This window comes from Syngnathus leptorhynchus, chromosome 5, assembly GCF_054491065.1.
Source record: "Syngnathus leptorhynchus isolate UIUO chromosome 5, UIUO_Slep, whole genome shotgun sequence".
Classification (NCBI taxonomy): Eukaryota; Metazoa; Chordata; class Actinopteri; order Syngnathiformes; family Syngnathidae; genus Syngnathus; species Syngnathus leptorhynchus.
This window is the reverse complement of record NC_141199.1, coordinates 10,306,041-10,327,435: the sequence shown is the minus strand read 5'-3', so window position 1 is coordinate 10,327,435 and position 21,395 is coordinate 10,306,041. Positions and strand designations below refer to the sequence as shown.

The 21,395-nt window shown below is 39.1% G+C and overlaps 3 protein-coding genes and 1 non-coding gene across 6 annotated transcripts; all 4 read left to right on the top strand.

Annotated features, from left to right (window-relative positions):
• Positions 1–282: 282 nt before the first annotated feature.
• On the top strand, positions 283–9,712 carry vps37a (VPS37A subunit of ESCRT-I). 3 transcript variants are annotated; one of them, XM_085912601.1, is made up of 14 exons: positions 647–730; positions 2,007–2,081; positions 2,439–2,521; positions 3,291–3,365; positions 3,845–3,962; positions 4,305–4,408; positions 5,019–5,244; positions 5,691–5,761; positions 5,907–6,034; positions 6,137–6,195; positions 6,275–6,343; positions 6,948–7,091; positions 7,644–7,732; positions 8,015–9,712. In XM_085912601.1, the coding sequence occupies exons 1-13, from the start codon at positions 662–664 to the stop codon at positions 7,722–7,724; spliced, it is 1,302 nt and encodes a 433-aa protein (XP_085768727.1). In that variant the 5' UTR covers positions 647–661; the 3' UTR covers positions 7,725–7,732; positions 8,015–9,712. The 3 variants fall into 3 exon arrangements, with proteins under 3 accessions (XP_085768729.1, XP_085768727.1, XP_085768728.1); XM_085912603.1 differs by lacking the exons at positions 647–730; positions 2,007–2,081 and adding an exon at positions 283–405; XM_085912602.1 differs by lacking the exon at positions 2,007–2,081.
• Positions 1,362–1,565, top strand: LOC147056845 (small nucleolar RNA U3). The gene has a single exon (XR_015066284.1). It is a non-coding gene; the product is annotated as a small nucleolar RNA U3 (small nucleolar RNA).
• Positions 9,713–10,126: 414 nt separating the features above from the next.
• On the top strand, positions 10,127–12,309 carry nsmce1 (NSE1 component of SMC5/6 complex). Its single transcript, XM_085912429.1, has 8 exons — positions 10,127–10,264; positions 10,490–10,618; positions 10,706–10,827; positions 10,956–11,033; positions 11,149–11,292; positions 11,566–11,682; positions 11,782–11,908; positions 12,082–12,309. Exons 2-8 carry the CDS (start codon positions 10,513–10,515, stop codon positions 12,114–12,116), a joined length of 729 nt encoding a protein of 242 aa, XP_085768555.1. The 5' UTR covers positions 10,127–10,264; positions 10,490–10,512; the 3' UTR covers positions 12,117–12,309.
• Positions 12,310–13,927: 1,618 nt separating this feature from the next.
• Positions 13,928–19,305, top strand: caly (calcyon neuron-specific vesicular protein). Its single transcript, XM_085912657.1, has 5 exons — positions 13,928–14,026; positions 16,114–16,289; positions 16,481–16,600; positions 16,827–16,940; positions 18,289–19,305. The coding sequence occupies exons 2-5, from the start codon at positions 16,161–16,163 to the stop codon at positions 18,526–18,528; spliced, it is 603 nt and encodes a 200-aa protein (XP_085768783.1). The 5' UTR covers positions 13,928–14,026; positions 16,114–16,160; the 3' UTR covers positions 18,529–19,305.
• The last annotated feature ends 2,090 nt before the right edge of the window (positions 19,306–21,395 follow it).

Below are 21,395 nucleotides of genomic sequence, written 5' to 3'. Positions count from 1 at the left end.
ACTCCAGTTTTTTCCCTTTAGTCCCTCCTATTCATTTTATTAATTGTTGATGTTTCCTTTGAGGCTTTTCAGGTACTGAATATGCAAGAGTAAATATGCTCACCCTATGTTTAGTAATGTAATCAAATAGCAATTGTTAAAAATGCCACATCGGTGTACCTACTTAATTCAAATTTTAAATATCTCTCTCTCAGGCGAATGAATCAATTGTGAATTATTTTTGGTAAAGAGTATGGTGAAAATGGAACTACCACTGTTAGTTATGCGCATGCGCAATGGGAATTGCACGTCACCGCTTTTAACTCGAGGACGATGGCCCTTACGAAGATCGATTAACCATACTCATTTTTTAATTTGCATCCATGAGGAATCAAAATGTTCCATTCCTCCATGTACAACATACTGGTAAGTTATCAATTAACCGATGTAACTATCAATATAACATAAAAAAGAATTAAAAAAGCGAATCAAACGTTATTTGTTCTTATTATGGTTTCTTCCTGTTCATTCGACGTCAGTTGTTTACTGTATGTCTGCTACAATACGACCTACGAAAACATTGTTGCATTATTTTAGCCTATTTGCTATTCAAAAAGGGGGCACATATTAAAGTTAGGCAACTAATTGATGGGAAATGCTAAACTCTAAACTTATTGCCAAAATGCTGCCCTCAAGTGTCTTAGAAGCTAACTGCAAGCTAAAACCAAAGGCCGACCTAACGTGGATAAAGGTTAGTGTTCAACATTAGATATATGAAGACATATATTGTGCTTCGCATGTGTTTTACATGGTTTTATTAACCAATTTCCATCATTTGGGGTGGTAAACGTTTTAAAGTAATCAAGATTTCTAAGTACTGGTTGCGGAACATTTCTACTGTACCGGTTCGTGGTCGGAACGTATTAAACAACGCACAGTGCTTTGCCTTAACCATTATGAACGCCAAATTAAATCACGAGCAACCTCAAAACCCATTTAACATTTTTATGCAACGACGTCTGCGGAGACTTTGGTCTCAAGCTTTACAAATTCGTGATTTAGATAATAAAAGACAAATGCTCTCAAAACAACCGGCGCAAAGCATTCTGGTGTTGTGTTCTTTGATATAACATTTAATTATGCTTTAAGGCGTCCAAATAAATTTACATTGACCTATTTTTTCTGGGGTTATGGTCTTTGATTATAGCATTTAATTCTGTTAAAAGACGTCCAAATAGATTTGAATTGACCTTTACTCTTGTTTCTTTACTAGACGTCACGTGGTGAGGTTTGGACAAAGATAACATCACCCATATTAGCGCTCTTTGTGGTGAAAATAGTACTCTCGCGTATGACTTCCCGTCGACGCATATTTATTTGTCTAGGACATACTTTTAGAGATTATTTCTGTAGTCCTTAGCTGAACAAATGCGTTTTTAAAATGAATGGTTTTGCCAAGCACCATAAGGATATGTGACATTCCTTCCTGAGTATGAATCTGGCTACAAATTTTGATCTAATCATAAATTTGTATGAACGTTTGATATTTCTTCATGGGACTCTGATGGACAGAATATGTCCTGAGTTATTGTTAGGTATTTTCAAAAGAAATGTATGTGGAGTTGTTGATATTGTCGTTGGTGTTCAGTCACTATCTGCTAGTACAAGTGTGTCTTCAAAGACTTTATTGCAACCAAGCAAGTTAACTATCATTACGGAATGCATGAGGCATTTTGTGATGTCACACACACAAAGAACTTGTTGCATGAAAGAAATGTTGGAGGTATATCATTATTGATATAAAAGTATCTCTAGTATCAGGATGTTGTTCAGATCACCCGTGTGACACATTTCTTTGAGAAATGCAATTGGTATATTGCAATATACCAATTGCATTTCTCATAGAAATGTATCCAACAAGTGCCGCCATGTACGTTTATGTCATATTGAACCAATATACGGCAGATAAACAACGATTCATGAACCAATGACTTGATGTATTAATTTTATTTTGAAACAACCAACAGGAAACTGTATCGTGGTTTTATTTTGAAACGACCAACAGAATGACCAACCCTACCCGCGCTGTTGTGACAAACTACGTAAAGTTGCTTGAGCCTCAATGTTGTTTTCGTTTAGCCCGAATGTGTTCACTTCCCGGTGATAAATTTAACTACTAACAGGGGACAAACCGGTTACAAGAGAAAACAGTAGCGCGCACATTTAATCTGGCACAACACTGTGTGCTGTCTGATTCTGAAACGTAGCTGTAAACGCGCGTGCGGACAAAAACGAGTTGGCAACGTTATTTACTAGCTAATGGGGTTAGCCACACAAAGCTCCAATTAGCTCTTTCTGTTCCGCAGTTTCGCTTGAGTTTACACCAGACGTTTGTAATCTATTTCCAAGTGAAGTCTTATTCGGTTCAGAGAATGAACTGGCTTTTCCCCATCTCCAAGGGTTCTGGACCTCACACCCCACTCAACAGCCTCCAGCAGCAACGACAGCGACAGATTGAGTCTCTGAAAGCTGCTCATCCCAGGTAACGACAACCGGAATGCGGTCATGTAGGTTGCTGGAAGGGTGTATGTCTTGAGTCATTTTAATCGCAATGATATGCTAACTTTGTAGCTTAACACAATGCATGTGACTTAACGGCGCTAGTCATCCAGTCAGTATATATATTATTTCTTTACAGGAGAGGAACAAACAATATTTTTCTCTCAACAAAGATTTGGTCGAAGTGGGTTTTAGGACAGGTGCAAATCGTCTGTTGTTACGTGGGCGTTTGACGGTGTGCCATGCTGCTAATACTTCCTGGTAGCTCACCGTGTTTGCTAATCCAGTTGGGGACGGTGACTATGACCATGGCTATCTTTAGTGTTGTCGCTGGCTTGTCACGTCTTGTCATATCACTACACATCACGTGGGTCCTATAGATGCATTTTTTTTTTCTAGTCACCATCATTGCCCGGTGTTCTTTTCCTAGTACATGTGATCAACACTGTTTTCTGATCAGCTTGTGCGCACCTAGCAGCGTGATTTCAGCGGTATGCAATTTGATTGCCATTTCTGGGAAATAGTTCACACTAGATTATGAATAGACTATGTTCTACTGCTTTACTCTTATTTGGAGGCATTTTTTTAAACCAGATGCATCCGATTTTCAGAATTCTTGGTAATCTCGTCAAAGTGGCCATTCCAACCAGACTCAGACTGTTGACAGACTGTCATTTTGGGGAAATCTTGTCAACTTTGCTGCTGCAAGTAGACATTGAAAGCTCATGATTTAACTGGAATTTTGTCTTCAGCATTGCAGAGATCCAGAAAGATGTGGAATACAGGATCCCATTTACAGTCAACAACTCTACTATCACTGTTAACATGTGAGTTCATATTTGCAGACACCGTTAGCAGTTTTTGGGTATCACACTCAGACTTAAGCATGGTTTCAGAGTCAGGTAAACTGAACTACCCTTAGTCAGAGTTTTATTCTTTTCTAATACTGGGCCATACTGAGTGCGAGAGGGGTGCTGATCATATTCAACCCTTCAGTTTGAAATGTTCCAACACATTACAGAACCACTTGCTTTGCATTTTAGTACATCTAAGAAAGAATTGACTCTGAAAAAAATTGAACAACTTTAGAGACGAGTCTTGTTTCACAGAGTGTTTGGTTAGCTCTCATTATTAGTGTCTGTCACTAATGCAGTCGCGCTAGAATGCTTAGTAGAGGTGTTACTTCAAACACTGTTAGATGTAAACTTTACACTTCCTTAGCACAGTATTCATGTCTTATCTAGAGAAAAATCTGTATAGTTCAATCAATATTCAAGCTAAGGTTGCAAACTTCTTTGCCCCCCAGTCTTCTCCCTCCTCAGTTCCCTCAGGAGAAGCCAGTGGTTAGCATCTACCCTCCTGTTGGTCATCACCTCATCGACAGCAATAATGGCACTTTGATCACGAGCCCTCTCATCACTAATGTAAGTATGACTGGGATTGTTTGAAAAATGTCAACCTATTGTTAAGGGATCTATCTTTGACTTTGATCCCTCCCTAAACTTGAGTATTATCAGTAGAATTGTTCTGATGTGCACGTGATCAGAAATTGGTGACGATGCCATAATTTTCAGATGATTACTATTGGGTGAAAAAAGACCGGATGTTTTCATTTGAAAGATCACAAAGCATGATCGTGGAGTCAGAACGTTGGCGACGACATAATTGGTGTGGTGTCACAGGATAGCATAAACATGAAGCTGACCTCTCAAGACAGAGATTGATTGATACATTTTTCATTCACCTCAATATTCCTTTTTTTGTAGTTTGGAATGCATTCAGACCTTGGTAAGGTCATTCAAAGTCTGCTGGATGAGTTCTGGAAGAGTCCTCCTGCCTTGATGTCGACTGGCCCGTCTGGCTTTCCATAGTGAGTCTGTTCTATTTCTATGCAGTACTTATGAAAAGTGACATATCACAGCTTTCATACTGAACCCTAAACAAATGCTAAGCACAAAAAGCACATGACTTTATGTAATCCCTCATGTATTGTAGTCATTGTCCTGTACTTTTGACTCGGCGACTGAATTTGATGACAATTTGTTTTGTTGTCCACCCTCAGTTTCCTCCTCTATGTCCCAAATTCTCATGAAACTCTGCTCAAGCATTTACTGAGTTAGAATATGCCCTTACATAAATTTCAAATGGTCAGGTAATTGGTTTCATTATCATATGTCTAGTAGCCTAGTATTTTTCCAACACACATTACCTACTAATTTCAAGAGCCTATTAACCTAAAAGGAAGTATTCCTTCAATTACTGGTTAGCCAACATGAGCCAACAAGACTTTGTCATTGTCACTTACATTGTTACAGGTCAGGCTGGTAAATATACTCTAGACATAAAGCATATGTACAAGTGAAGGCTTATTTTGATTAAGATAATAGTTTGTATGAACAAATACTGCAACTCAAATGACTCAATATTCTTTAGATGAATATAATCTTAGTAACACAATACAATTTGTCCTAAACCAACAGTAGTATGTTCAAGCCATCAAGCATCCCTCCTTATCCGACTCCGGGCTACCACTACGGTCCTCGACATGTTGGGCAAAGTCAGACGCCACCTCTCGTACCAGCTCAATCTGGAGTAGGATCAGTGCTTCATCCTGCAGTTGATGGAGTCCATGGGTCCCCCCGAGGTCCAACCCCTTATGGCCTCATTACTGACCTGCCAATGCCTGTCCCTATTGGAGACTTGCAGGTACACTGATGGAAAAACACCTTATGATGTAGCACTTAGATCTAGGGTTTCAAAGTCTTCGTTTAGTAGTTTAGTTTAGGGCTACACAATATCTGAAAAACGTAGCGATATGCTTGCTGAATACTGTATCATGATAATGATATTATTGTGGTATTTTACATGTAGCTCAATGTTTTCTTAGGTCATTAATTGTAATTAGTCCAGATAATGTTCAACTATTAGTTGGGTTGGATATGCACATTTTATTTTGCGTCATCATTGCTTAAGTTGCAGGGTTTGGAGCGTGTGAGAAAAATATATTGCTTATTGTCTGGAAATTACAGTAGACTATACAATCTAGCAGTAGAGATGGATCATTGACAATACTTTAGTTTTTTAATGGCCCTTAGTAAAGGCTTCCTTTAAATTATTTGCTTTCTCATCATTACCTTGACTTGTCTTTTCAGGTTGGCCTAAATGGACATATGTACAAGATGCCTGAGATTCCAGAGACTTTTCCTGAACTCTCTGACTTGAAGTAATTTAAGTGTTAAAACTTTATTCAAGCATACTGTTTGAGCATAATTAAAGAAAATAGTGTTTGTTTTTCATCATCTGTCCGTCTGTCAGTCCTGTGGTACATACACACTTGTGTACCCACACTTTGTTTCGCCTTTCCCCAGTCTGACCCAACTGTCCGACATGTCAGAAAATGAGGATGTATTACTGAGATTCTTCATGACACTGCCTCAGCTCAAACAAGTCACGAGTGACAAAGAAGAGCTGGTCACCAACATTGTGGATATGGCAGGTACGTTCCTCTCCCAAACATGGCAATACATTAAATGTTCAGCCAGCCTGGAAGGAAAAGCTGTATTGAGTTGGGGGGGGAACTTGTGTATCTCTTTTTCAGAGAAAAACCTTCACATGGAGCCACAACTGGAAGGGAAAAGACAAGAAATTATCGACAAGGTTTGATTAATTCCAAAAGTACTCAGTCAAAATCCTCCTATTGCGTATTTTTCCGTCTGCTCACATTTCTTCTGTTTAGTTTGAACAGTTGACACAACTGAAGTTTGCCTTTGAGACAAAGATGCAGCGACAACACGATCTCAGTGAGGTAAATCTCATTGTAGCATGGATTTCTCAGTTTCAGAATTCTACAGAGGGTTTTCTTTGAGTTAGGCACATCCAGTCTGATACAAAAGAAATTAAACGTGAACTCTAGCAAGACCTTTAGTATACGTTTATGTATATTTTCAACACACACAAAAATGCAATTTACAGGTTCATTGTGGATATTTGAAAAATATAGAGACCACTTGAAAAAGTGGCTCGTGGTCAGTTTCTTTAATCCGCACCAGGATATGTTTGCGTGTATTCACACCTGCACAAAACGTCCGGACCAGCGTTACAATCGAACCCTGGTCCGTTTAAAGTGCACCAAACAGTCAAGTCTGAATACACCCTATATTTCATTGAGTTCCCTATCTTAACAAAAACAAAGTAATTTACCTTTCTCCTCCAACACCTTTGCAGGGCAGACTGCATGTATCGAATCATCTTTGATTTAATGATCCACACTCCCAATGTCAATGTTGTGCAGCATTTCAATGCTTTGAGGAGTGAATTGTTACATAAATAGTTAGACCTTCTCTTGTTGGATTGTTTACAGTACTTGTACAAAGGAAGAAAACTAATTTCATTTCTCTCCTGCACTATAGAGCTGTAGCCTGAGTACCCTTCAGGCTCGACTAAAGGTTGCAGCACATCAAGCCGAGGATGAGTCTGAAACCACCGCTGAAAACTTTTTAGAGGGACGCACCGACATTGATGAATTTCTAACCAGCTTTATGGAAAAGAGAACGGTGAGCTCGTAATACAATTCACAGGGCCATATTGTCCCATGTGCGTAGGAGGGCAAAGCTGGACACTGTTATGGCTGCACGGATTCTCTCATCGTAAAATCTGTCATTTGCAGACTTTCGTGTCAGATAAGCGCTCTGGGTAGGCGTTCACTTTCAAATCAGGCCTTTGCGCACAGCACCAGCTCAATCCCCTCTGCATTATGCCAGGTTCTGCTCAATAAACTTCAGCAGGGGTTGCTAACCACTGTGCATGGCTGCACATAATGACTGAACACAAAAATATTTCAATGAGGTGATCAAAGAGGCGCTGTGATCATAGCATATATTTGCTCCCAACGTGTTCCTGGCCAGCATTTATTTTATTTTACTGTATTTAGCACATTAGTTTGATTCAGCTTGATTGATTTTCTACAGACTAAAATGGTGAGCGTGACAGAAGTCTAGGTAAGAGAATTTGTGCAGATAAAAAAATGTGCAAGCCCAACAAACAGGAACAGGGGAATATACCCTAGTAAGATGAAGTATGTTGATTGCCTTGATGTTCCCGAACAGCTTTGCCACAGCAGAAGGGCCAAAGAGGAGAAGTTGCAACAGTCCATCCACACACATGAACAGTTTCCTCCCACCCACTAGAACACAAGGTATGCCATTTCATTATAATTCAAGGAAGGGTAACACAAGAGTCACAAATGTAAGTTTTTAGATTTGATATTAGCATCCTGGTTAAAAACAGTCGAGGTAAATTATGCAAAGAGGAGTTCATATTAATTTCATTCAACGTGTGTACTAATTGTAGGATGTCTGTTAGGAAACATGGTAGCCATCCGTTTCACAGCCACGTGTTTCTTATTACGAATTCATGCAGCTTTGTTGACATAGCAGCGACAAATGATATTTCTTCTCACTCAGCGATTTCTTCTCAGGTTTGGTGTCCTTTCAGTCAACTGCTGCCAACCAAAACAATGAAGACATTAGATGCACACGCTGGGTCCATATTGGGCACCTTGGAGAACATATCCAGCTAGCCCAGAAGCCCTTTTTTCTGACATCTAAGCTCTAAAATTCAAGCCTAGTAATGTGAAAGAAGGATTTAGACTCAAGTGTCACCAGAGAAGTGCAGAAGTGGTACATGCATTGAGGTCTCAGATAAATCTCTGAAGTTTGTGTTTTGAGTTCTCATGGTTGCACATGCTGTACCATTTTCTTCTTTTATAATCTTTTCTGAATCATGAATATTATCACAGTGGTGAGTGGGTGAACACTTTTGGAAGGAAGCGCAAATAGCATTTGACAGTATTATGTTCCCATTTGCTTGTTTTCAATTAAGCCAGAATGTCACCATCATAGTTGAAAATACTGTGCTCAATGAACACCTTCACACTTTTCTGACAAAAAAAAATAAAATAATCACATTTAATATTCTGTTTACGGGCCTATCCCAGCTGTCATCGGGCAGTAGGCGGGGGAGACCCTTAACCGGTTACCAGCCAATCGCAGGGCACACAGAGACGAACAAACATCTGCACTCGCACTCACACCGACGGGCAATTAAGAGTGCTCAATCGTTTTTGGAAAGTGGGAGAAAACCCCACGCAGGCACGGGGAGAACATGAAACTCCACACAGGGAGGGCCTGAGGTGGAATCGAACCGGCACCCTCTGAACTGTGAGGTGGACGTGTTAACCGGTGAATCACCATTATGCATTGTGTTCAATTATGAGTTTAACACAGTCAGCCACTAGATATAATTTTAAGAATTACAATTACGTATGCAGAAAAACATTACATGCCCTACGATTGGCTAGCAACCCGTCTCGGTAGTACCATGCCTCTCACTCAGTCAGGTGAACCAAGGTGTCAGAGCGCTTTGATTTCTTTATAGACAAAAAAAAGCCCATCTTACCTCTAAACATACCAATTATTGGGAATAGATGGATGGATGGAAAAGCAAACCAAATAAGTGTAATAAGGCTCAACAAGAATAATGTGTTAAAACACTAATGCAATGCTTCATTGACACTAACTACTTTACTGTATGTGGCAAATTTATTTTTTGCAAATACAAGCATCTTTTGAGCAGGTGTTACCTTGGCAAATGCTGAGTTAAGGGCTGTATTATTTGATTCAGAGGTTGTGTGTTCCAACCCAAATGCATATTGGATTGATTGGTAACTAAAGTGCCCCTAAGATATGTGTGTGTCATGTTTTAAGTGCAAGAGTCATACCATTCATCCATTTCTTTCTCATGTTGTTTCACTGCTAGTTGTGAACATTATTCAGCCATTTAGATCTTTTAATTACTCTGTTTTTTTGTGACAGAGTACTGTAAACCATTTTAGCAGCTTAATCAGAATTTTCCTTTTGGTTTTTACACTTTGTGAGTGGACATCACTGACTTTCACTACTCAGTGTTGGTCAGAATTCACCCCTGGACAGTTGGATGAAACTGAGCTGAGCATATAATGTTAAGGAGGATTTGTTTAAATGCTGCCGTAAAATTCAATGACATAACTGTATTTAAATAATGTTTATAATAGACTTTATTGCAATCAAAAGACTTGGACACCTTGTATTATATGTTATTATTTAATTTGTTAGGCTATTAAAGCATTTACAATTACCATTGTTTTTATGCAATCCAATCTATTCCTTGGGTGGCGATGACTGGCTGAAAGTGTTAACATCATTGAAGACGATTGATTGATCAGACAGCAGGGAAATTACAGATCACTATAAAGACTGTAACAGATCAAACGATAGCATTCAAACCCCGATTCTAATGAAGTTGGGGAATTATAATATAGTACATACAATATTGATCCAAGGATGGCACTACACTGAAGCCCAAGCACCTCCAGCATTTGTTTGATATTCGAAAATATATTTAAAATCACAGTAGTGCACATTTAGAACTAAAATGAGAATCAAGAGGAAAGTGGAAGAAAATGTTACAATTTGAGTATGGAACTGTTTCAATACATCATTTTTTTGGCCGCTACAATAGTATTGCACCTTGCACATAGCCTTCATGAGGTGTCCCGATTGTTTGGATTTTTGCAATCCTACTCCGGAGCAGCAGGCGGCGCCATCATCACAATTTGTCCCTACACCAGCCATGGCGCCGTGGAAGACGAAGGCGATAGAGCGCCCAAGTTGAGTTGATTTTAAAGCTGGTAATGCATTTCTATTCAAAAATGGTGATAGGATATTTTTAAACGACGCATATAGCAACACCGTGGAATTTTAATGTCAGTAGCACCTCGAATAAATACCCCCACTACATCATGTGGCTGGTGTTAGCACCCTAAAGAAACGACCAATTTCCTTATTTGTTAGCATGCTACACCATTGACATGTAATTGTCAGAAATGAACATAACAGTACAGTATTTTCTTCAGAACTTCAAGAGCCGCGCCACCAGATGGACGACAGCCACAGAAGATTCTTGCAGACGGTGATGCGCATTGGCATTGTTGATGAAGCAAATGCAAAGCAACTCCTCCATCATTGTTGTAGTATGCAGAACAGTGAGTCACATTGCTTACATATGTGGCACTGCTGGCCTTTCCATACATTACTTTTACATGTGGATTTCTTTTGTGTGTTGTTTCCAGCCTCATATGCTCCAGAGCAGCTCGATGACTATATTGATACCATCAACTCTAATTTGGAGCCCATGTTCATGCAGATTAGAAAAGGGATGTGTGAAGAAAGCGGTGTGCAGCACTATGCTTTAGTAAGTGATGTTCATTACAGCATCATGAAGTAAACTGTTTGCAAGTCAGCCATAATCCATGTATGCTGGAATAAGTAATGTAGTTTTGCAGAATTGTTATTCATCACTTTGATGTGACTGCCGTCCAGGTTAACATGATTGAAACGGACGCCACCACAATGACAACTGACTACGCCGATCATGAACTGGAGATTTTCCGGAAAGTAGTGCGTTCAGTCATGTATTCTCACATCTTTGGACCCAAATTCTAATCAAAGCAACATAAATGTGCACTAACGTACTGTGTGTTTTTCTTGATAACCGGGCACTTTTTATGTTAAGATGGACCTGATCGTGGACTCGGAAACTGGCAGGGTCTACTCCACGGAAATTCTCAATTGTGCCAAATCCTTGACCAAAAAAACAAAGAAGAGAGACACGGAAGAGCTGCTCAATCGACTTGTGCAAGACAATTGGCTCATTGAGGTAGGAAAACAATCGGAACTTGAGATATTGCTTTTTCCTGGGTATTTTTATTTTTTTATTTTTAACAATGGTATTGTAAATGTTTTGTCTATGAGGCACACGTGCTTACGCAGTGCTGCTATCCACTCATCACAGAAATAATTCAACGAACTTTGTGCAATCACAGATTGCCAGAATAAAGAGCTGTAGGCTATTATATTGATCAATTAATGGGCAAAGAGTTTTTTCATTCATCTTTGTAAAACATTTTTTGTAATTTTTCATTCTGTGCAGAAAAACGGTGAATACTGCTTATCCACGCGGTGTATCATTGAGATGGAGCAATACATCCGTACTATGTATCAGGACCAGGTCAAAGTGTGCCGCATCTGTCGCAACATTGCCTTTCAGGTCCACTCCAAAGAACATCACCTTACAAAAGTCTTTAAAGCTGATCTTGATGATTTTGTGTCAAACAAAGTAAACAAATCCTTTCATTTCAATCTTCAGAGCCAAATCTGTGAGAATCCAACATGTGGCATAAAAATACACTACCCATGCGTGGCAAGATTATTCAGAGGGGCGACAGAGCCTCGGTGCCCCGCCTGTAATGATGTTTGGCCTCACAGGATCCCTGGTACGTGTCCATTTTTTGCACACAAACTATGCAGTACACAAAATGTACACGAGACAAAAAAATAACGTCTAGTATTTACTTGCAGCTCAAGATAAAACAGTCTAGTCACTCATAAGTTGATGCACCATTCTATTTTCTATTATTTTTAAATCACACTGTTCTGTCAATTCCAGATATTGAGGCTCGTCGGTCTCAATCCAGCAAATGAAGACCTTTGTATCATCTTTGTATATTAAAACAAGCTGTATATTTGTAAATATGAATTTTAATATTGGTTAGATATCTACATGATAACAAATATAGTCCATCTAATTTTAATAGCATCTTCAAAAGTTCATGTAAATATCTGACTCTTGTTTCCATTTTGGTTTAAAATTGCTTGGAAGGCAAATAAAGTTTTTCAGAACAAATAACTTGACTAATCCTATATTTACTGTCTGTTCTGCCGGCTAACGAAGTGCCCCCCTAGTACTGTCTGTCAGTTTCTCACGTTGTAGACACCAGCTGTCTCTGTGTGTAGGGAAACAGATCGACGTTCCACTTTGATGTCATAACGCTGTCAAGAAAAGGTCAAAAAAATAAATACAGCCTCAGTTGATGGTTTGGGTGAGGGCAAGGTGGCATGCAGGGGGGGTTTCAAATTTATAGACGAGTATTTTCCTATTTTCTACAGCCAAGCATGGCCGAACATGGCCCTTTGTCCTCATGAAATGTTGAGCTAAATCAATCCTAAACTGAGCCCGTTCTTTCCATCCACCTCTCAAAGAGCCCTTGAAGAAACTTCTATCACACATACTTCATACATCTTCATATGCTTCAGCTCCGTCTTACAGTCTTCCAATGTGCTGATCCAGATAACCGTGCATCAAAAGAAAAAACTTTCAGTGTGCTGTCTCTGGTTGTATATTACTGATATACAAATGTTTGAAGGTTCTGCAGGTCACTGAGGTCACATAATCTGTTCGTAGGTCAGAGGCAAGTAAGACCGGTGCTCCCGGATTGCTGGCCTTTGACCCTCTGTCCAACTTAAAAGGCGTCTTCTTTTAAATTACCACCATCTACTTAACATGACACATGATTTCCAGAACCTCTGCAGAAAAGAATCTGCAGAGTCACAATTAAGAAAAAAGGAAAATACTCAAAAGTATTTTGCACTATAAGTTCCCCAGAAATCTTTTTTTTAAATAATGATGCAAAAATTGAGGCGATTGCAACAATAGGAACATTCCGTTTCTGCGGTACTTACTAAATTGTATTTCATTGTTTAATGCTATTTATGGCCTGGTTGTAGTACATGTATTTTACCGGTAGATGGTGCTGCAGCATACCATTTTTGTTCTCTGTGAGGGTTTGCACAATCTGGGGTCAGGCTGGAAGCGGCTGCCTGCCGCACTTTGTCTCACCCATATATTTAACAAGAAATACTCATATTCAGCAGTTTTCACATTGAAATCATTTCGGATCGGAAAAGAAAAATAATTTTTAGGGGGGTACAAAAATGGAATTTCATATAATCAAGTAGAATCAGTTTTGTGTCCCTTAATTGGTTAGAATGATCAGAAAATAGATGATGCTAAATGGGAGTAGTATAGTTTTCTCGGTGTTTGAGTGGTTGGCACCCCACCAATTTTTTCTCATATTTGAGCACATCGATAACAACTTGAAAATACACTACGGACAATGAGAATTTAAATGACTGAAAAGCCTTTTTTTTTTTTCTTTAGGTTAGTGGCCTAGACCACGTGTAAAGCCATTCTTGACGATGTACGTTATATGGGCTAAAAGACCTAAATTAATTAAATTACAGCTCTTTTCAATTGTAATTGACTTCCAAACATGGACATGTGTGTACTTTGCCATCGTCATCAAATCTGAGGGCTTTTCAAACCAAATGTTTGAATGCTACCAAGTATTTGAAACAAACACTGTTCTGTCATTCCATCTCTCCCTTCTCAAGGCTGAGTTCATCTTTACCTTCCGGAAGCTGCCGCAAACTGGGTGTCATGCGCAGTGCGGTAACGACACATCACCACGGCAACCATCTTTCACAGCCAAGTCCCCGGCAGCATCAGTGGCAAGCGATCACCTCCGCTTGGCCATACGGCAGAGACATCCGCAGTAAGTTCATTCTCTCTTCTCTGTGTTTCAGTTTCATGCTAAAATATTACAGCTCAATTGCTACAATCTCATTGTAAAGAAATATGATTGTTCGTTATTGATTAGTGCAGGCCAGACATCATCTTTTACCTTGTCGGTGACACACTGGACCTTCATTGGTACACATTTTTTTTTTTTATGTTGGATGCGATAGATAGTGAGCTCACCATATCTGTAACAGGAGCGCCATCGTCAGATCATAGAGAAGGTAAAGGAAACCCACAAGCACATTTACTGCTAGATGTTTTTTTTTTTTTTTTATCAAGTCTACATGTCAATTGGATTTGCTGTTGTATTGATGCTCTTTTGTCTGACTGCACTACCTTTGTTTGATAATGTAGCTTCAATGCAGCAAGTTTGCATTTGCAAAGGCAGTCAAGCTAAACTTCAGAGGCATATTCACACTAAGCTTGTGCTTTTGAAACCAATGTGAGAAGAAAACTACCGATCAATGAATTGCCTGATTGTTTTTTGACTCCTATTTCTTTGCCAATGATGTATTGAGGTCTTTAACGATGTCCAATGGAATATCCATAAAATGGATGTACAGTGTTCCACTGCTGTATCTCGGTCCACTGTTGGTGCCGCTACCATAAAGCAGATTTTTACAGAAATCTGCAAGTGAATTTTTATGTTAATTTTTTTAGGTTTTACACTATACATATTGGAATGCCCTCACATGCGGGAAAGGAGGGTCACACTTGCCAATGCATTTTCCAGCCCTTTTTCAATGAGTTTTCTTAATACTCCTTACATGTATTCAAAGTGTGTATGAAGTATAACTTTTTGATGGACGTTCTATTGGGAATGATACTGAAATGTATCTCCCACTAAAAAAAAAGGGGTTTACTTTATTTCATCTTGACATTTTGTTAGACAACAAATTCAATCAGTGCTGCCTCTGCTGGTTGCAACCTGGCAGTACACTACATTTTTCCTCAATTGGTCAAACAGAATTAATCAAAGATCAATTCAACACTTTCAATGAAATGCTAAATTTCTTGATGAATTGATACTGTATTGTTAATATACATATATTAGTGTCATATCAATTAATTGTAGAAATGAGCATTATGTTAAAATAGAAATGGATATTATTTTCAGTCCCATCAGATGTTGTTAGACACTCTCATTTTATTTGGTAATCACAGATGCTAATCAGGATGATTCATCGCTCTCACACGTTCCTCCTCCTCCTCCACCCACCCACTGAGAACATTGGATGTACTTGAGTAATGCTTGCCCTCAGAGAGCCGCTGCATACTGCTTGTGATTTGACTCTGTGCCCAAAGATGGATTTTTTTGGACAAACGTATTGAGGCACAAGCTACAGATCTCACCAAATTTGTCCAAAGTGCACATTCACAGCGCCATTACGGTTGCTTGGATTATGTGCATCAGTCGTGTGACGTGTCATTAGTGAGTCAGCGCAGCAGTGGGCCCGAGATCATTACACCGTGCCAATGACCTAGGAATGACTCATTTACCTCTTCCTGCCACATTTAGATGATCACTTGTTTAAAAGTGAGACAAAAAGAGACGGTACCATATTAAACAGTTGAAGGCAAAGCTTTGAATGAAACCGGTAGATGAATCATAGCATTTTTAAAATATCTGAATGATGACCTCACTGACAGAAAAATAGCAAGCTTTTCACCCATCAAAATGCTTATATTGGTCCACGGATTGTTTTATTCACATGATCAAGAGTCCTGTGGATAATTTAAACTTTTTTTTTTCCTCTAAACTGGCCCGTAACATATCCTGATGTCGAGCCAATATTTCATATGTATTATATGTGGGAAGTTATTACAACTAAGAACTGTTCTGGGAAAAATAAAAAGGAATAAATAGAAACACATGTATGCATTTTTACTAGCTGTCCACCACCCACCTAAAATGGATCTACAACTCAACAGATAAAAAAATCACAGCAAAAATTTGATCAAACTTTTGCTCTCATCTTGTTTACTTTATGATAAAGCTGGTTAAAGGATTTATTATGCCTATCCTATAACATCTGTATGGTATTTCTCGTTCTCATCAAGGACCTCTAACCAAAGTCTGAGTTGCCTGGACAAACAACAGTGCAGTCATGGTGAAGCTGGGTACTAATTTGTCTGATAAGATGGAGAAGCAGCCGTCTGCAGATGATGGCTTTGATAACATCCCCCTCATCACACCCCTGGAGGTCAGCAAACTCCAGCAGTCTTTTGCGGACAAGGTAAGTCCGTCTTTGCGTTTCTCTGCTGATAACTTTGCACAATGACCACAACATGTAGATGAAGTAAGCCGATTTCATCTTGCTGCAACCTTCCCTCAATTCTGTTGCATCACACTTACTCTTCAATTTCAACTAGTCTGTAGGCAAATTGGAGTTTTTTTTAATTGCATGCTTTTCCCCCTCCTCCTCAGGTTATTGTGAAGACGACAACTCATTATCAACTGCAACAAAAGAAAAAGAACAAGTTGTTCATGCCCAGCACTGAGGGGCTAAACATCAACTTCTATAAAAATGTCTCTGACAGAACCAAGGTAGCACAGTACACAAAAGCGACCAAAATAAATATAAAATATCTTATGTTCTTGTTAGTGTTAGTAATTATACATTTGAAGATTATGGTATTCTTGTAACATTCTAAAATGCTAAAATATTTTTATTAAAAAAAAAAGATTGTTATAAAACTCACACAACTTTGACCAAAGAATGAATATTATGGTAATTGTCAACTTTGAATGCATGTGTGTGTATGTTCTTCAGATCACAGGTCTGATCCTCATCATGTTGGCCTTTCTAACCAGCCTCCTCCTCCTGCTCATGTACAAGGCCATGTGGTACGACCGTCTTACCTGCCCACAGGGCTTCATCCTTCAGGTACAGAACACACACACACACATGGGAGTAGCTTATTAAGTGGTCCTGTCCAAAGTATGTAGACTTTATAGCAGTATCACAGAATGTAGCTCCTCTGGCACTTTGTTTCCCGGCACACCCTCACATCCGTGAGAATTTTCTCCACTCTAGAGCAGGAAAGTCATTATCTCCTAATGACACCTCCGGGGCATGGTGTACCAAGGCAGCGGCGTAACGCGTGTTAGTTAAAGAACCTCCGAGCTTGGTTTCTGGTCAGGGATACCCGCCTGTGAATCGGTGGGCTCTTTAATTAGGGCTGAGCGTGACTAAATGGTGATTAAAGGCTTAGCTATGAGGGGACAGCAGGAAATGAGGAATGGGGGACCTTTGAAGGGTTTTTTTTTGGTCAGGTACAGTTGCTTTTTGAATTTTTTTTCCAACTAATGCATCGCTGGAGTCAAATGAGGATGGATGATACATACTACATGTTTCAGGATAAATTGTTGAAGGAGATCAGGAAGAAAAATATGTGGCTACATTATTTTGCTGTGAATGGCAAGCAATGTTATTATAATTAACGAAAATAAACCAAATAATTAAAACCTGAATTAATTTAGAAAATCTTTCATAGGAAATAAATACAAACGAGATAATTATCTGAAACTAAATGATACATATGTTTCAGGACAAATTGTTGGAGAAGATCGGGGAAAATAAACATGTGGCCACCTCTTTGCTGTGAATGGCGAGCAAGGTTATTGTAGTTAACGAACCAAATGATTAAAACAATTGAAAAAAATCTTTAATAGGAAATAAATACAAACGAGATAACTGAAACTACATTTTACATTTATAAAACTAACTAAAACTAACTAATTATGGAGGAAATATCCATCTTTGTGACTTACTTCCGACATGTGCTTTTGAGGTTGATTTGAAATGTTTTTTATTTTGGTAATACTATACGGGCACAGGAACATTTGAACAGTCGTTTGGGAATCATTCTACTTGCACATTCAGTAAAATGTGTTGAAGCACTTCCTCCTCCCTCACCCAAGCGAATGAAAAAGGGGACTATGACATAGCATCGTCCGGTCACTAACCAGCGACCCGAAAATGGGAGTGCATCAATGACGGACCTTCTGTCGGTACTGATGAACTGGTGTGAATTCTCACCTGTATTTGTAGAAATACAAAATGTCTTTAACATTTGTCTGACGTCACCAGCCATAATTTTATTTTTCTTTGCATGTTTGGCTTCAAAAAATAATTTCATGAAGGAAAACACATCAAATTTAAGTTTCCAGCATGTCAAAGCCGTTAATGTGGGTTTGTGCGTCAGTCACCACTGTTGTTTCTGTGGGAACAGCAAAGGCACTGCACTCCGGACGCTTTGGAGATGTTCTCCAGCGAGCAGCAGAATCCGGAAGACATCCAAGGCAGCACCAACTCTGGGCTGTATGCCGCCCTCAACCGCCTCAAACAGGTCAAGAGGACAGGCCCTGAGATGCCATCGCCGTGGTTGCCGGTCATCAGAGCTCTAAAGGAGCCCGACCCCATCAAACATGACAGCCAGCCAGTCAAAGGTGAACTGGAGAGAGACGAGTGATTATTGTTGTGCTTTTTTTTTTCTCACCGGGCAGTCAGTGATGCTATAAAGCGTGCCATAATGAAATTGTGTGTGTGCATGTGCGTGGGAATGCGCGTCTTAAAGGTTGTGGTCAGAGGCAAGAATGTTATTAAAATGTTGGAATCCGTCACTTGCGGTTTCACTGAGTCGTGACTTAACTCGGTGCGCACCGCATGAATTCACGATGTATCCATTTTTTTTGGGTGTATGTTGTCACGATGGGATGTTGAAAGTGACACATTTTAATGACATGTCTCAATTTGCTGTTGTGACGTTTTTTAAAAAAAAAAATCTTCTGTCATTATAAAACTGATGTTAAATGAGAAATGTGTGCGTGTCAGAACTGACTGTTATGGCCCATGCAAGAATCGTTGTCATTTGATTATAAGTATGCAAGTAAACGACATAAAGAATGTCTTGTTGTAATTTTTATATTTGAATGTATCTGATGTATAGTTGCTTTAGTCTGCATTTTTAGTCACATTTTATTCACACGTGCAACATGTTTTTTTTTTTATTCTAACATTCACATCTTCCGTTACTTTTGGACATTCATTTCCAAGGTTGAGGAGACATGGACATTTATACATATTTTTATACGAGGTTTGATGTCAGCTTAATATACTTTTGGTGTTCTAATGTGTCATTACTGTCACTCTTTTCCCAGCTTTGTCCTCTTTTTTTTTTTTTCAAATGATGATTCACTGGTTATGTTTTTTGCAAAAATGTGTTTGCGTGTGTAGGAGTGTGCGATTACAGTACAGCTTGTCCTTACATCACAATCCATCTGCCCGGATCTCAGTGCATGGACATAGAATAAAAATGTAGATTTTGTTCATTCATGAAGCTCTTTTCTTTTTTTGAGGTCTTCTGAGATGATTCAACATAGATCTTGCAACTCCTTTCCATCCCAGTTGTAAAGGTTTGCGGTTCTAAAACTAGACACACATGAACATAACTGACACAGTTATGTTCTGAGGCTGCTTTGCTGCATTTGACAATGAAATGTTTCAAAAAATTTCAAAACATTCTCAAACAAAACTGCCAACATTCAGAAAGCATGGTCTCCAGTTGAATGAAAAACCTTCGGGCAATTTTTCAAAAGCCCTGAAACACACAAACATGAGACATGAGCAGCAAATTAATTAAATAAAAAAAGAGGTTGTTAAACAAAATATTAAGTTCAGGTACTATATTTTATTTTCCTGGGCAATATTCTTTTGTTTTGTTGGCTTGTTTGAAAGGTTTTGCCTGATTTTCAGTGCTTTAATATTTTGAGTATAATTTTATTCATTAGTACTTTGTTTCAAGGTTATTTTAGTGATTACTGTTGGCTTTAATTTCTTCAACAGAATGGCGCCAAGAATTGTATCCATTTGTACAGTAGATATTCATCTGCATCTCATTTGCGCTCACAAATTTTCCCACAAGTGCACAGAATCGCTAATTCGGGGTTTTGAGTGTGTGCGGTCGTTGTAAACTTTTAAACATAGTCTATTAGGGTTCTTTTTTTTTTTTCTTTAGTAATATTGGTGATATTTTAGTTTCAGTTGGCTCAGGGCGTCAAAGTAAAAAGGTTCCAAATCTTCATTGAGTATTTATTGAAAGATTCTTCACTCGATGAATTGTTTGCACATTTTGCCAAATATTCCAGCAAAGGGGGGGGGGGGTCACATAAAAGCCACCACATCCATTTTATCTTAGTATCAAATGATTCACATAGTAAGCAGAATAGCAAGTTGCCTTTTTAAAAAGTTTTCACCTTTCCCGTAGTTGGCCCATAGCGATGTGCTAACATTCATTTTGTGTTCATATCTCTAGATTTTAACTTCTGTCAAATGGAGTCTTAAAAGTGATGCAAGTGAACCTACGTCAACTGCATTGATATCATTTTGTTGAATTTGAAATTCTGTGAAAATAGTTGGAAGTATAAAGGCACACCACAGATTTTTCTGTGTGGAGGTTGCTCGTCCTACCCAAACATTTGTGTTAATGTTAACACTTGGTTAAGAAAAAAAAGCGGCCTATCACATGTACGCTTGTACAAAATCATTGAGGCACTTTAATAGTGTCGTGATTTGCAGTGGTGTGGAATTGCATTGCATCATACTGAGAACCCTGTGCAATATTTGAATTTATCACTGTGCTACACAAGGGTCCAAAATCTCAAAAATAACTCTCGGTACAATATCAAACATGAAATAAATAAATACCCCTCTGAGAGCAGCAATCAAAACGGAGCCACTCCTGTGTTGAATCTCATTTGGTACCAGTGGCTTCTTCACCTTCAACCCCCCCTTATTCATCTTACTCCAAATGAATTAGGCTCCACAATGTATGATCAAATGGAGAAAGAGCAAAAGAGAGAGAGAGAGACAGTCTGGCCTGAAAAGGGGAGCTGTGATCAGGCAATAAGAGGGTGAATCGGGGCTGACCCCAATGTCTGTATGTGTTGTTGTATGTCTCAGTGGGTTTCCTCTGCACTGGCGCCAGCTGGAAATGCCTCCACTAAGCAGAGGCAGTACACACATCATCCTCCATTCAGCTCTACTGGGGCCTCTTTGATGGGAGTAACATTAGACAAGCTGAGAGCGAACACAACAGATCCTATCAAGCTGCTGTTTAAAGGGCGGGAGCCACTGATCATAACTTACCCCGGGCTCAGACGCACTGCCTTTTGTTGCCCACTGAGCAAATAAAAGCCACAGGACTGATGTAATTATTACAGTGGAGGATTCATGCCACCTAGGGGTCTTCTCCAATGGCTGCAGAGGCCCAATGTGGTGCCAACACTCTGTCTCTATGTCCCTTAGAATATGCCATCAAGCTCGTCGTGAGACATTTAA

Excerpts from the sequence above, each read along its gene's own strand:
- vps37a (XM_085912601.1), top strand. The coding sequence starts at position 662 with ATGCTGCCCTCAAGTGTCTTAGAAGCTAACTGCAAGCTAAAACCAAAG. Across the intron at positions 3,366-3,844 it reads TCTACTATCACTGTTAACAT|TCTTCTCCCTCCTCAGTTCC; the intron begins GTGAGTTCATAT and ends TTTGCCCCCCAG. Across the intron at positions 4,409-5,018 it reads GGCCCGTCTGGCTTTCCATA|TAGTATGTTCAAGCCATCAA; the intron begins GTGAGTCTGTTC and ends CTAAACCAACAG.
- nsmce1 (XM_085912429.1), top strand. The coding sequence starts at position 10,513 with ATGGACGACAGCCACAGAAGATTCTTGCAGACGGTGATGCGCATTGGC. Across the intron at positions 10,828-10,955 it reads GTGTGCAGCACTATGCTTTA|GTTAACATGATTGAAACGGA; the intron begins GTAAGTGATGTT and ends ACTGCCGTCCAG. Across the intron at positions 11,293-11,565 it reads AAGACAATTGGCTCATTGAG|AAAAACGGTGAATACTGCTT; the intron begins GTAGGAAAACAA and ends CATTCTGTGCAG.
- caly (XM_085912657.1), top strand. The coding sequence starts at position 16,161 with ATGGTGAAGCTGGGTACTAATTTGTCTGATAAGATGGAGAAGCAGCCG. Across the intron at positions 16,290-16,480 it reads AGCAGTCTTTTGCGGACAAG|GTTATTGTGAAGACGACAAC; the intron begins GTAAGTCCGTCT and ends CCTCCTCCTCAG. Across the intron at positions 16,601-16,826 it reads ATGTCTCTGACAGAACCAAG|ATCACAGGTCTGATCCTCAT; the intron begins GTAGCACAGTAC and ends TATGTTCTTCAG.